General features: G+C 35.4%; 1 protein-coding gene across 1 annotated transcript in view; it reads left to right on the top strand.

The window, feature by feature from the left end:
- The window catches only part of LOC149554879 (uncharacterized), a 98,247-nt gene that overhangs the window by 17,234 nt on the left and 64,603 nt on the right, over window positions 1–16,410 (top strand). Inside the window, exons 3-4 of the mRNA XM_089828883.1 lie at window positions 5,010–5,099; window positions 13,157–13,199. Coding sequence (XP_089685009.1) covers window positions 5,010–5,099; window positions 13,157–13,199 — 133 coding nt within the window. The remainder of the gene's footprint in view (window positions 1–5,009; window positions 5,100–13,156; window positions 13,200–16,410) is intronic.

Here is a 16,410-nt window from a genome sequence, read left to right as displayed (position 1 = left end):
TACCAACGGGTGCGGTTGTCGACCAAGTGGTATGATATATGATATGTTTTATATTATTTCAGTATTATGAATTAATTATTTTTCATATTATATATTATTTCAATATTATGAATTAATTATTTTTCATATTATATATATAGTATGAAAAATATATGTAGAAAGTTACAAATGGATAATATGTAAAAATCCAATAAGAATGACATTGTGAGTTATAGTAGATCACTAGAATAAAAGTAATAAATAATTATTTTTCAATTACAATATTAATGTCTAATGGAATGAAAGATTAAATAAAAGGATATTGATGTACAATTAAGTATTTATCTTTGAGTATTTTATTTAATTGATCAATGTAGTCTCTCTCTTATATTTTATGTACTATAAGAGCTATTTGCCTTGATCTTTTCCTCTGAGAATGTTCTCTCATGAAAAGGAGGATTGATATCAAGTTTGGAGGGAGCTTAATACTCCATCATAAGCATTATTGAATGAGGACTTAGGAGATTAAGATTCAGAGGGAGCTTGACATTTCATTAGAGGCAATCTTGAAAGAGAGTGAGCAAATAGAGGATATGATGTAGTCAACCTTTGGTGATCTTGATCTTATTGATTGAGAGGGAGTAAACCACGTTGTGATAGATTCACTAATGATATAAGTTTGGAATACACAGATTGCAAGATGTGTGTAATATAGCTTTAAGCAAAAGATCAAACAAATTCCTTTGCATAAACAAACGGAATTTGAGTTGTGAGACGTTAATGAAGTTTTTAAGAATTCATTTGAATCATCTACGAGTCTCTCTTTGATGAATGAAACTTGATGTATGAGTTGTAGATTCATACATGTGGCACAATCATACTCAATCAAGATATTGGTGTATTGTGGATGAGTTTGAGAAAATGGAAGGACATGTTCGCTTCTACTGTTAAGCTAAATGAATGTTTGGACCTTCAATGGATGAAAAGAGCAAGTTTGAACTTAGAAAGGAGTTGTCATATTTGATACAAAATTGTTCAACAATATAAGAATGAGTGGAAATTTTACATTGTGGGGGGAATAATAGTCAATGTTCCATTATCAAATAATCTAAAAAGACAATTTCTGAATCTTCATGTGCAAATAAGTATTCTTATCTTTTATATTTATCTACTCTTTGTAGTCTCTCTCTTATTTGTAATTCTATATATACTATAAGGGTTCTTTGCCTTGCTCTTTTCCTTATGTTTGAGGATATTCTTACAGGAAAAGAAGGTTGGTACTTTACATATGCTACCTAATATTGTGCAGACTCAATCTAATGATAATAGCTCCAAAGACCTTGATGATCAAGATGAATAAAATGAGGCTCTTGAAGCAAACATCTTTGATGATTGAGATTCTTCTACATTAAGAGGAGGTATGACACTTATTCTAAAGCAACATAGGAGTTTAGAAGATTGATACTCAGAGAGAGTCTATAAATAGATGTGTGTGATTGCATGATTTTGATGGGCCTACTCCTGTGTATATCATGAGGAAGTGATGAATTATCACCAAAAAATTAGATATTAGATTTAGAGTGAGTTTGACAAGAATCCTTGGGGAAGAGAGCCTCTAAAGGAGTAACTATTGGACATGACTTCTCAGGGTCATTGTTCAGAGGGAGAATTTTTTGAGGTGCAACCCTTTGTGAATGATTTCTTCTCAATGAGGAGAAGTTCTAAGTGAAACTCCTTGTAATGCAGTCTTCTCTGTGAGAGAAAATTAAGGTGAAAGCCTTTGTAACACCCTTTGACTGGGTTCATGGTGGTTACTATAACACATATGTAATGAAAGGTGACGATCTTTCATTGACATATATAAACAGAAGCTAACCATTGTAAGGTAACGATCTTATAAATGGTAGACTTGTTATCACGACAGACTTCATTAAGTTGTTGTCCCAGAGTGCTAGAAGTCATGATAATGAACGTATCAACCAGAAGGTAACCATTGTAAGGTGACAACCTTATTGACCTATCTCCTAGATGCGCTACATTAACTTGTAGTACCTAAATGTGTTGGATGCCTAAGAGCAAGTGTTATCATGGTTCTTTGGGCAGAATTTTGCTGGACACCATGAAAATCAATTTGTTATGGTTCTTCGGGCTGGATCTTGCTAGACACCATAACTTAAATCTATCATAGGCCACACTTAAGGTGGTGTTCAAATCTTGTATTATAATTGCTTCAATCCTCTCTTTTGCTAAAGAGGGAGTGTTGAGAAATTTAGCCTCATAGTGAATTGAAGCCAATTACATATGTAATATATGTTAATATATATGTGAGTGTGTGTGTGTGTGTGTGCGTGTGTGCGTGTGTGTGTGTGTGTTGATGGATTTATTCTGATATCCTTTAATATGCCATTCCAGAAATATCACATTGAGATGATATATCTCCATATGCTTGAGAGCATAATGTGTTCCATAACAAATCCTCCCTAGCTAAGAGGGAGTGTGAAGATTATAGCTATGGTTGGATTGATTTAATCGTAAGATACAATGTTGATATATATATATATATATACAATTAATACATATGTTGTATTGTATTATAAATATATATTAACTAATAATGATTAATTTTAGAGACATGTCTCCTACTCTTATATTTATAAGACATTGGGATTTGCATTTGGATCATTCCTATAATAATGGCCTTCTATTTACATTTGCCGAAACCGATCCATGTTACTCAACATCAACAGGGTCAACATACTCATAGATTGATTTTCATAATAAATTAATTGACTCCAATGTATGACCAAATAATGAGTTTTTGCAGTACACTGCTTCATGAGCTTGCTGATCCTGAAGTTTTACTCATGTCTTCAATTTTCAGTTAACTCCCTCTGAATGCAATCTCTCATCATCCTTATACTTCTTGATCCATTGTAGAAGCATTTTAGAGAGACTACTAATAGACTCAACCTATGCCCTAAAGAGAATATTAATGCTAGAAGCATACATGATTCACTCTTCCCTATGTTATTGCATAAATCGACTACATAAAATTCATAATTAAAATTTTAAATTTATAATAAAATGTACTTATCTTCTTATTGTAGTCAAAGAACTGGGTCAGTTCTCCAGAGCAGAGAGTCTTTCTTGACAATTCCAGCTTTAACCAAGAAAACTTCAAGCATCATCTCCCTCAGCACTCACAGCGCTGCCACATACAATTGTCTGATACTCAAGACAGAACTCAACACCACAGCAAGAGTCAATGGTAGATCCTCTTACTGCTACACATTACACTTTCTTGTAAAAGTCACACGTTTACCATAATACTTCTGACGCTTAGCAAGATCCAATGATTCTAAGATCCATAGCTTACATATTCAAGAGCGACTGCTTCATTACCAACATGCTTCTCAAAACGTGCAGCTGTATATTCCATTAATATTTTCTAATGCCTAGCTACACAATAACGTTACAAAAACTGCCATCAGACTAGAACAAGGACGGAAGAATAAAGATTAAAAAGGAACTGGCAAGCTCTTATTTCTGACATTGTCCATAAACATAGAACATCAAAAGTGAATGCTCTTCCAATTTAGCCACCATGCTGCCGAAGACTGCTGCAGCCCATAAACAAATAAATAGTGCCTCATTTTATTGGCTTGTCTTGAAGAGTCAACGTTTTGAAAAATCAAGTGATGACATGACAGCTTCATCTAACTTGTCGCAAGCAAGCAGCTAAAGAATACAAGCAGCCAACTCAACCAGTCAATTATGCAGCTCAACCATTCAACCGTGCAGGTCAACCTGCTCTGGTAACATGTTAATGTTTTGACCAGAAATAAAGATAAACAACCATAAACAAAATAAAGAACACCAAGGCACAAAATGACACAATAATTTATCTTGGGAAAGCCCTCCAACTTGAGGGGAAAAATCCAACCACACCAAAAAATATCTTTTATTAAATATAAATATAGGTCTTAATACAATGCTTCTATTTGAATATGCAAACTCATCGCTTAAATCAATGATTTTTATCTTGAATGGAGAGACTCTTCAGATCATAATCAAAAGTCTCTTCATTTTCCAAATGCGTGGTCCTTCATATTTCCAAATGCGTGTCTCTTCATACCCTCAAGCACATGTCTCTTCATATTTCCAAATGTGAGTATGTGAAAGAGCACCATGCAGGTAATCAGGATATATCTTGTAGCTACAAACATCAGCAACTTAAAGTAACATAGCAAAGAAATGATCTCTGAGGCCTCGATGGGAAACATACCAGACTCTGCTATGAGGATCTCATAAGGAATAGTTGTCTTGACCTTGGGCTATTAGTGATAAGATGATCTTAAATTCTTTTTGTTTGACATCATTTGTGATTTGACACATTACTCATTCAAACCTAACATTCGTAAAGGATGATCAGTACCACTAATAGGCTAAAGAGAGCCTTTTTTGTCTTCCAATCCCACAACTCAGCCTTCCTGCACCTATTCTGGAGAAGATATGATGCTTTCCACCGCTCTGGATTCTTTTTGAACTGCTTGTCTCCCAACCGAGTCTATAGTGGATATCAATTCCCAGATATTTGTACTTGTCCACTGTCTCTAAAGAGCTGCCTTCAAATATAAAAGTATGCCGCTTTTTCTTTTTCAAAGAAAAGCTCACAACTTTTTTCTTGGTGGTATTTACTCGCATCCTCACTTCTAGGCAAAAGTGCTCCAAGTTTTTCAAACGTTCTCTTAAACCTTGAGCAGATTTAGCCATAAGAATATCATGTTGAAGATTTAATATAGCTCAAGGCAGCATTTTTTGCAAAAGTGTCATTTGTTTATGGATTAAATAATCATGTATATATACAATTTATGTTATTCATTTGAACAACCATCTTGTTCCTAGAATAAAAGATTGTCACACTGTTTTCTATTTGACAAGCTTAAATGTGGGGAATTGAAGACACCATTTGCTCCAATGTACATGTATTCTTTTGGCAAATTCTGATACTTAATTTGTAAATTTTGCAGGAAATTGTATCTATTTACCCAATGTTATCACCACCTACTCTAACAGCAGGTGCATCAAATCGTGTTTGCAATGCATTAGCTCTTCTTCAGGTTTTATTCATTTCTACTGACTCGTTATTTATAATTATTGACATAGTATTTGTTGTTCAACGATATAGGAGGAATCAAATGTTTATAGTGGTGTAATTAGGCATTGATTTTGATGTGCAAAATGAAAAAGGATGTCTGAAATGTTTAGGAGTGCTTGTATTCCAAATTACCATAAACAATGCAATTTGAAATTAGATGTTTATAACATGACTTCTACCCTCAAATCTTTAATTTATTATTTGGGCACTGCTCTGAGCCCAGAAATTATGGCCATAAAATGATTCCTCCCTCTATTGAATCTTTGTTAGAAGTTGAATTTAGGAAGAATTACATGTATTTAAATTTATGAAATAGTTTTACTTTTGACTCTGTAATAATGGATCTGAAGTGTAAAATGGATGTGGAACTAGCAAGAACAAGTGCTCGTGTGACAAAATACCATTTATACTCTGATATTAAATTAAGTGCTTAGAACACTGTATTCCTACCAAATGAATGAAAACGTTGGTAGATGTGTAAAGTACCAAGTATGCGGTACAAATATTTGCATAAATATAAATTTAGATACAGAACACAAGGGATGTATTGAGAATATCGATGCTTCCAAGTAATTGATATACTCTGGACTGACCATCTTGAGGTAGGCCACACTATACGACTTTCATTATGAAATGAATTACTCCAAATTATCTCTCACTATGAGCCAAATCAAATTCAATAGTTTCATATGTTGCCTTCAAATGGCACGAGCCTCTCTCTATAACTTATCATCGTTACATTAACTCCATGATGATGCCAATAAAATGACTTCAGCCTCTCTCTACATATAACTTATATCTATTGTAAAATTTAGAACCAGAAAAACAAAGAAACAATGTTGTGAAACTCAGAAACACACAGGAACAAATAGCACAGCTATTTTTCCTGGGAAAATTCTGCACTTGAGGGGGAGAAAACCCAGCCACACAGAAATCAACCCTTTATTGAATGCATAAAATCTGGATACTATGCTCTCAATCTTAATCGGAAGATAATCTAATCAGGGATCGTTAACAACCAACAACAGTATGCCTTTTAACAGTTTGAGCAAAACCTGCTTAACATCTACAATACATACAAAACTTTATGTATGTCACAGATACTAAAGACAAAATGATTGACACACCAAAATGATCATGCACCGATCATTCACAAAATAATGTCTGTAGCAGACACAATGATTGCTGATGCAGATACTATAATTTCTCTCTGACATGGAGATTGCTATCATTCACACACAATGATATCTCATTCACACTGGAATAAGCACAACACACTGAAGAAAAAACTCAACACCACTAAGAAGTCACCAGTGAGAACCCAGTATGCTTTAGGAGGGAAAATGCTGACCATCCCCACAACAAAGCTCGTTCTCTGTAGTCATTGGAAGCATAAAAATTACGGATGGCAATGATTTTCCCAAGATAATTCATTGTGATCCAACATACTCTGTTGCAAGGGTATGTATTAGAATCAAACACCAAGTTAGACAAAGAGGGCCCAACAAGCCACCCTTCTCTCTCTCATGCTGAGAGAGAAAGGACTTTGCTTGATTCCATATGAAATTGAGAGAGGTGGAAGCTTGGTATCCAGTGGCTTTAACTTCTTCGAAGCATATAATATCTTTCTGCATCAATTTATTGCACCAGTCTCTCACAACAAGTTCCCCTCATTCTAGCTTGCTAGGTGTAAAGTTATTTATCACTTTGGGAAGAGTTTTCGTGGTTTTTGTTTAGCCTATTGAAGCATTCTGGGTTGACACCATTTTTTTGGATGTGGCCTTCCCACCACCTGAGATAGATGGTCTATCAGAAGTTTTCCTCTTCTTTTTAGTAACTTTTGTGAAAGGGGGGAGATCTTCTTTTGGAAGTGCATCACACACATCAATTTATGTGTTAATTTTCGCTTCTTTTGGAAGTGCATCACACACATCAATTTATGTGTTAATTTTCGCAACCTCATTGCCAACCACTTCAAAATTACAAATCTCTGCATTTTCACTAGTCTGTAGGGTTTTAGCTCTTCTATAATTTTCAGCTCTTTCATTAATAGTGGCCAAGGCCAATTGTTGAGCATTAGGCCTTTTTGGTTCATCATTTCAATTGGGCACATCATGTTGAATGACCGATGTATTATGGGTCTTATGTTAGGAGTTAGCCAAAATAATTTCTAAATCATCCTTAAACAGAGGACTAGTCAAAGACATTGAATACATAGTTGGGATATCCACCTTCCCACACAACTCCCTCCCTATTCAATGATTTAGCAAGGTTACCATCTTTATTTCGGGGGCTATGTACATCACCATTCTGAGCAGAGTTATGGTCACCAGAATCCTTGTTAGTTTGAGTCTTTATTAGAAACCACATTAAATGATTCATTATTTGGTCTTTTCAGCACAGGGCAGTCTCTGTGGTTATGTCCATTGCACCTATAACGAAAACAAGCCTTTAAATTGCTCAACATTTCAATAACCCAAAATATAATATCTTCTTTAAACTGTAAATAGATTTTCTCAGATATATCGAATTCTAGGTTAGTGGCTATTAGCACCATGGCATTGAAATGTCAAAGAGTGACCGTAGACTCTTCTATCTGTAAAACAGTACCCAGTGGTTTTAAAATCTGAGGCAGGAAGGACCAAAGTTCTGTTGGGCATTTTTAATGTCCAACCAGTCAGGAGTCTAACAGGAAATAGCTTGGTTCATATCTCCTTTCGGAGACTATGGGAAAGAGCAGGACAAGGATCACAATATGTTCCAAAAACATTAATTGAGAATTCTCCCCTGCATTCTATGGCCACAACAAATAAACCCTTATGCATCATTCGACAAAAACTGACATAAATTCCCATTTTTTAACCCCAAACATTTGCTATCGAATCACCAAAAGCTATCTTGAAGGTAAAGCTCTCAAGGCCATACAAGCCAAAAAAACTGCAACATTCCTTAATCTATTTTGTTTGCTCTTAATTGCCTTCAACATGTTGCTAGACTGTTGCTGAATAATATTTCTTGATGGATTGACAATCAATTGCTTGAATAATAGTTGAATGTTCTTAGGAATAATTCTCGAATGAATTTCTGAATTTACATGTTTTCCTGTGTTTATTTATGGAATTCTGCCTTGAATTGATGAATCAAAGCATCAATTGATGCTTAATTGATTGTTAATTAATTTCCGTTTTGCTGTTCTTAATTTATCTTTTGAGTTGCTAATGTTTTAAATGAATTGTGCTCTTCCTTTATTTCTTCAATTTGTTAATTAATTTCCATTTTGCTGTTCTTACTTTATCTTCTGAGTTGCTAATGTTCAAAATGAATTGTGCTCTTCCCATATTTCTTCAATTGATGGAAGAGTCATATCTATTCATTCGAATTGTGGCCCTTGCAAGGGGTACACCTCCTCACAAACAATAACTCACTTTGTGTTGTTTTGTTTTGATTATTTTTTAGATCTTTTTGGTTATTGCAGCCAATAACATTGACTTAACAAACCTCAGTTATCTCTCCCCTTTAAATATAAATTTTGGTGCCATTTGAATTTCCTTTGTTCTGAATCAGCTCCTGACATAGAATTGTTATTATATCCTTTTTAACCTTTGTTGGCTCCGTTTGTTGAATCTTTTTATCCTTTTTAATTAATTTCCGTTTTGCTGTTCTTAATTTATCTTTTGAGTTGCTAATGTTTTAAATGAATTGTGCTCTTCCTTTATTTCTTCAATTTGTTAATTAATTTCCATTTTGCTGTTCTTACTTTATCTTCTGAGTTGCTAATGTTCAAAATGAATTGTGCTCTTCCCATATTTCTTCAATTGATGGAAGAGTCATATCTATTCATTCGAATTGTGGCCCTTGCAAGGGGTACACCTCCTCACAAACAATAACTCACTTTGTGTTGTTTTGTTTTGATTATTTTTTAGATCTTTTTGGTTATTGCAGCCAATAACATTGCCTTAACAAACCTCAGTTATCTCTCCCCTTTAAATATAAATTTTGGTGCCATTTGAATTTCCTTTGTTCTGAATCAGCTCCTGACATAGAATTGTTATTATATCCTTTTTAACCTTTGTTGGCTCCGTTTGTTGAATCTTTAGCCCTGGTCCCTTCCTAATATCTTTTATTTCATCTCTAATGTCCTCAACTAGGACCTTGCTTGTTTTACCATAAAATTGGCCCATTGCTAAAATATCTTTTATTTCATATGTAATGTCCTCAACTAGGACCTTGTTTTACCCTAAGATTCCCAATTAGGGTTTGGGTTGTCAACTGGGACCTTATTTGTTTCACCCTAGAGTTGGCCCATGCTAATATATTTTATTTCATCTGTAATGTCCTCAATTGGGACCTTACTTGTTTTACCCTTAAATTCCTAATCAGGGTTTGGGTTGCGCTTGGAAATTGTAATTTACTTAAAGCTCTGTAATGTTCCCTAAAGCTGCCAATTACCAATGATTCACATACATCGCTATGCATTTAAATCAAATTGAAGTAGGAAACAGTGAGTGATTCATAATACATTTGACAGTTTACATACTTAGCTCCAATTTCTTGCTTCTTTTCTAAACATCAACCCAAAGGAGGATGAGGATTTACTCGTCATAGGGCAGTTGGAATCCAATCTACAAGCAGCTTCCCTCAAGTTTTTGGGAGTGCATGTTCATACCCGTCTTGGGACTTTTCCCTTGAGGCATAGGAAATACATGTCCTTACCCATCTTGGGACTCACCTACCTTGTGAGGACTTGCTCCATCTCTCTTGTCCTCTTAAGGGGCTATAGCGAGTGTTGAAGGAATCAACTATGACTATATATGACTATACTAACTTCAAATGGATTATATATATCTGTGTGTGTGTGTGTGAGTATAAAATACAACATAACTTATATATATATATATATATTTCTGATTTCACTAATATAACTGATTAATGATACAGTATATGTATTATTAATAGACCATATATTGGCCCTTATTCCCAATAGAATTCAGATATAACATTCTGTATATCGGTTTCTAACTCAGATATTTTACAGCATAATTTGTTGTCCCACAATGCTTGTGATCAATGTAAATGATTCATTTACTTTTTTCATCTCTTCCTGAAGAGTATCAAATATATTTTGTATCTTCCGATTCTTCAATGCCTTGAGAGGATAGATTTGATATCTATTATATGCTTTGCCCATCTGAAACGTTGCAACCTTTAAGATGTGGCTTATGCCTCTTCATATCCATATCATTTCAATGTAGTAAGTTTGTTAAGTAGACCATTAGACTTATGCCCGTCGGTCTAACATCACTCTTTCTTTAATTGATTGCCGATGATAAGTCTAAAGGCAGTGCATCTTGGTAATTCCACTTTAAGTCATGATTGCTATCCCTAGTTGCAAATTCAATAAAATAATTTAATATCACTGAGGGTACTCAACCTGTTTCCTTAGTCACATCCTTTTATTCTTATCTCACAACACCATCTGATAGTCGCTACCTACTCACTGTCATTCTGGTGTTGAGCATTAGTCATAGTCCAGACCGCTAACATCTATTCTGTTCGGTCATTTCCAAGACAGCAGACATTGCTGCTGCTCTCTAGTTCATAGGCACTAATTGTTTAGATTGATTATAAAATGAATAATGAGTCTTTAGTGGATCTGTTCATGCAAATCTAATGTTTATAGTTATGATGATCCTACCATCGTATTTCCATTGTGCGGTTGGCTCCGGTATCTATTTTAACTTGAAATTGCTTGCTTGGACTGCTGCCTCAACGTATCTTTTTTTAATTGCGATAATTTCAAATTCTCATGGCTTGTACTTAGTCTATTGTTTAACATAACTTAGTCAGAGTTCCTATCTTAATGTCTGTTAACATTTTGATCACATTTTTTGCTGCTTAGTTATTTCTGCTCTGCAAGCAATGCTTTCTTAATCATATCACTGTATAGTAATCATCTCTGTAGTGAATCATTTATTAGTGTTTATTAATATAAACATAACATAGAGAAACTTAGTTATTCTTCCTCTGCAAGCAATAATTTCTTAATCATATCACTGTATAGTAATAATCTCTTTAATGAATAATATATTAATGTAGACATATCTTAGCCATCCTATCTTAATGTCTGTTAAAATTTTGATCATGTTTCTTGCTGTGTAGTTATTTCTCCTCTGCATATCACTCTATAATAATTATCTCTTTAATGAATTGGTCAGTGTAATAATTATAATTGCTTTTTGACTATTCGGTTAAATTTCCTTATGTTGTTGGTTATCATGGTTATCCATTAATCCATTGAGATCAGTATATTGGTTTACAATCATTTTGCCTGTGATAGATTTATTGACTGACTTAACCTTGATATTGCCTATTTTTGATGTTGCCATTGTCTACTCCAACCATGATACCTTCTCTCCATGTTCCTATTTTAGATGATTTGTTAATTGCAGACATATCATGCTTGCTATCACTGACACTTCTTCATAAAGGATCTATATTGCCTACTTTATTTGATGTTGCCATTGTCTACTCCAACCATGATACCTTTTCTCCATGTTCCTATTTTATATGTGTTTGTTAATTGCAGACATATCATGCTTGCCATCACTGCCACTTCTTCATAAATGATCTTTTTGATTATCATTGCAATTTTGTTTTTCACAGACTCCACAAAATTGAGATACTTAGTTGTCTTGCAATTATATTATATAATATTGATTTTTATTGGTTATTTGTTTATTTTTATGTTTAAATTCTAAGTTGGCGGTTCAGATTCTGGCTCGTATGCGGGTTCAACATTCGTTCAAATTCTTTTTGGGCTGGGTTCGGCTTTGTTTTGGGTTCATCTGTACAAGTTTTTTTAAATAAAAAAATTATATATATGTACAAAATATGCTGTAGCAATTAAGTTCATAGACTGCTATACTAATGATAAAGCACTTAGCAAAATACACCACCAAATATATTAATTGAATTGGTTTGGTTTGGCTAAGAGTGTTAATTGAATTCTTCATGTTTTAGAGTGTTTGGAGGAGTAATTGGGTTGCCTTTTCTTGTTGCTCCATAAATGCCCCCAATTTATTTCATATTAGTTCGCCCATTTTATCACTCTGAGTATGGTTGTTACTTTCTGCAAGTTTCTTCTTTCTCTTTCCAAGGTCTTTCAGTTCTTTGGCTTAATTGCATTAACTATCTTTTGATCTGCAGCTGGCAAGATCAAGGATCTAATAGCATTTGCAATGTCCCTCTTAGGGATATTCTTTAAAATAATGTAATTCCCTCAAGATGTAATAATAGTTTTATTGAGGATTGCAATCTTTATAAATATTAAATAGATTCAAGTCAATAAATCACTGCACAACATCCAAGTTGATCGTATCATGAGTTGCCTGTGAATGCCTTACAAATCTGCTGAGCCAAAAAAGATTTTGTGTCTAACTCAGCCATGGACAAAGACAGAGAGATGGGAGGGGGTGCTTTAACCTCATCCTTGAGATGTCTGGGACAGCCTGAAAAGTCAGGGGACACATCACATGGTATACTGGTAATATTTAACTACATATGTTTGGTTGCTGTTTAGATAATGTCTTGATAGTTTAGAAGTCCCTTTGTGCCCTGAAGTTGTGCAATCTTAATGGCATATGGTGTTTTCTTACATCATGATGTATTAAGTCCCATTGTCTCTGTTTGTGTATTTACTAGACTATATATAAAATCTTTGAAGCTAGTCCCCTGGACAAGTGTTAGAGTATTCAGATAGAGCTTTGGATGATTTATGATGATATTTTCTGGTTCTAACTATTTCAAGAGATATTTTAGACATGAAGGCTTAGCAATTACTTTCGAGTTTTGCTGGATGTTTTTCATGCTACTTTCATTTTTCTAAGGTTAGATGTTCCTTATGCAGATGTAAGCTTCAGAATTCACACTTTCAATAGTTTAGTCATAAATGTATAAATTGTTATATGTTGAAGGTGTATTTGAGTTTTAATGAGATCTACTTTTGTCTTTGTTGAGCAGTGTGTAGCCTCTCATCCTGACACTAGAGGTCTTTTCCTCAATGGTAAGCCTACCTAATAACTACCTATTTTTTTTCGTATGATTAATGGACCATTCTGTTAGTGGATATTTTGTTTTCCAAAATATTATCTTAAAATATGGTAGTTCTTGACCCATGTTGACGTTAAAGAGTATTTTATTTGGTTGGAACTTATTTTGCTGCTTCTATAATTTAGTTTTGTAAATGTTCCTGGGTATTCAAAGATTTTACTGATTATAACCAATATGAAACAAAATGTTAGTTACTCCAACTTGAAAACCCTGGTAACTGGAAAATTAGGAAACAACTCAATGTAGTGATTTGGTTCAATCAAAATCTAGAATATATTTTGGTTGGTGAAAGTTTGAAACATGAACAAAAGTTGCACGTAGTTTGAAACTCTTTTTAGCTACAGATTACACAACTCAATGAAAAATTTCTGAAAGTAAGACACATTTGTCCATATTGGCATTGTCCTTATTTTTGATGTCATTTACATATTTTTTTTGTTGCACCGGAGGTTGTTATTTACACGTCAGTGACAAGAATGTCAAATGTATAATGGCCACACCGAATATGAAACTCAAGTCAAAACAATAATGTAATTCTCTCTTGAAGTCACAAATATTCATGCCCCAGACCATTGACTTATTCAGAAAAGATCCAATGTTCTTTCTGTAGGTAGAGCACTGTTAGCTTAAAAAGACCCAACTAGTAAATAGCGTTCTAGCTCCAGAAAATTCTGTGGGAGGCCAATTTACATTGCTACAAGCCACTATATCCTCTATTTCTTAGAGGAGTTGGGAGTGTTCTGATAGATGGAATAGAGTGCGTGAAGAAAAAGAGAAATTGCATTAATGCCAGCGACTGGAGCTATAAAAAACGTCCATTTGCAATACCTAAATCTAATCTAATAATCTTTCTGGGTGCTGTGTATACTTTTGTTTGTTTATATTTGTCAATAATTCTTCATTGTAGTTGTTGTATACTTGCTTATTAATAACAGAGACCGAAAGGTCAATTTATACAAAAGAATGAGACGATGTTTCCTTAGGAAACGATCGTAAAGAATAGAAACATTTTATTCCAGAGAAAGCAAAAAACGAAAGCAAACTAAAGCTAAAGATATTACAAGATAACCATTAACTAATAATAGACGTCTTATCTATTATTGTAATACCCTCCCTTAATGGTTAATCTATCTAACACACCAAGCTGTCCTCTGAATTTGACAAACTTATCAGGACCAAGAGGCTTGGTGAGAATGTCTGCAGTCTGATCTGTGGTAGGAACATACTGCAGATCTATAGTCTCGTCTTCAACCAGCTGTCGTATGTAATGACAATGAACATCCACATGTTTGGTTCGTTCATGGAAGACTGGATTCCGTGCTAACTTGATAACGCCTTCGTTATCAACAAATAGATTAGTCGGTCCTGCTGGTGACATCTGCATATCCCCAAGCATCCGACAAAGCCAGACAGCTTCACATCCTGCCTTAACAGTCCCTCTGTATTCAGCCTCTGTAGAAGAGAGAGAAACTGTTTGCTGCTTCTTGCTGGTCCATGTGACTGCACCGGATCCCAAACTGAACACATATCCAGATGTTGACTTTTTATCATCAACAGAGCCTGCCCAATTTGAATCTGTGAACCCACTGAGTTTAGGATTAGAACTCCGAGAATACAGAAGTCCATAATCAGAAGTGCCCTTCACATAACGAAGCACACGCTTTGCTGCCATCCAATGATCAGCCTTAGGAGCTGTCATAAAGCGTGAAATATAGCTGACTGCGAAGCTGATATCAAGCCTAGTAGTAGATAGGTAGATGAGGCTGCCTACTAGTTGCCTATACGTAGTATCATCAACGGAAGGAGAATCAGACTTGGCTGATAACTTGAGACCTTTCTCCATAGGTGTAGATGCAGGTTTGCAATCCTGCATTCGGAATTTGTCTAACAAGGCCCTGGCATATTTGGATTGAGAGATGAATATACTAAAAGACTGTTGCCAAACTTCAACACCTAAGCAATAATGCATGAGCCCAAGGTCAGTCATATCAAAAGACTGGCATAAGTGTTGTTTGATTCCCTGAATCAAAGATGCTGAACTGCCAGTGATGATCAGATCATCCACATAGATAACCAGAAGGATGATGTCACTGTCAGTAGTCTTGATGTACAGATTTGAGTCTGAAGAACTCCTCTTGAAGCCTTGATCACTGAGGTACGTATCAATCTTGATGTACCATGCCCGAGGGGCCTGCTTCAAACCATAGAGAGCTTTTACCAATCTGAGAACCTGATGGTCTTTACTAGCAACCTTGAAACCAAGAGGCTGCGTCATGTAGACCTCTTCATGGAGATCACCATTCAGGAAAGCACTCTTTACGTCCATCTGATGGACCTTCCAGCCAAACTGTGCTGCCATGGCTAGGACTAATCTGATGGTGCTTATCTTTGCAGTAGGAGCAAAGGTCTCCTCATAATCAATGCCCTGACGTTGAGAAAAGCCCTTTGCCACTAAACGAGCTTTGTACTTATCCAAAGTACCATCTGATTTGTATTTGATTTTGTAGACCCATTTGCAGCTAATGGGTTTCTTCCCTAGGGGAAGATCAGAAAGGACCCAAGTGTTGTTCTTCAGCAGTCTCTAGTGTTCAAATTGCATGGCCTGTTCCCACTCTGGAATTCCTTTAGCCTCGGAATATGTTTGAGGTTCAAACACACTGTGAATGTTGGCCATAAGAGCAAAGTTAACAGAATCTGTAGTTTTGCTCTTTTTTCGAGCAGTTCTCCCATCAATAAGCTCATCATCATGAAGATCAACAAGTGTCTTAGCCCACACTTAGGCCGGAGAGGAGAATGACCAACAGGTAGTACTAGGAGATGCTTGATCAGCAGGATCCTCATCAGAAGAATCTGGATCAAACTCAGGTGAAGCATCTTCAAAACGAGGTGATCCTGTAGGAGAAGCCGGAGGTGTCTGTACAGGTATCACTGGCAGGACTGGAGTTGGAGGAGCTACTGGAGCCTTCCCATCAGGTGGACCTAATGGAAGCCGAACTCCCAAATCATGAACCTGCATAGGCTGGTCTGCTGGATCAGGAACAGGAGAAACAGGCATGAATGGTCCTCGCTGCTCATCAAAGACTACATCGCGGCTGTATATGAGACGAGATGTCTCAACATCAATAAGGCGGTAGGCTTTGTGAAGACTGCTATATCTAGCAAGC

The sequence above is a fragment of the Cupressus sempervirens genome, chromosome 5 (genome assembly GCF_028749045.1).
Source record: "Cupressus sempervirens isolate cs-2001-9-10 chromosome 5, ASM2874904v1, whole genome shotgun sequence".
Taxonomy (NCBI): domain Eukaryota; kingdom Viridiplantae; phylum Streptophyta; class Pinopsida; order Cupressales; family Cupressaceae; genus Cupressus; species Cupressus sempervirens.
Note: the sequence above shows the minus strand (reverse complement) of the source record. Positions and strands in the feature narration are given on the sequence as shown.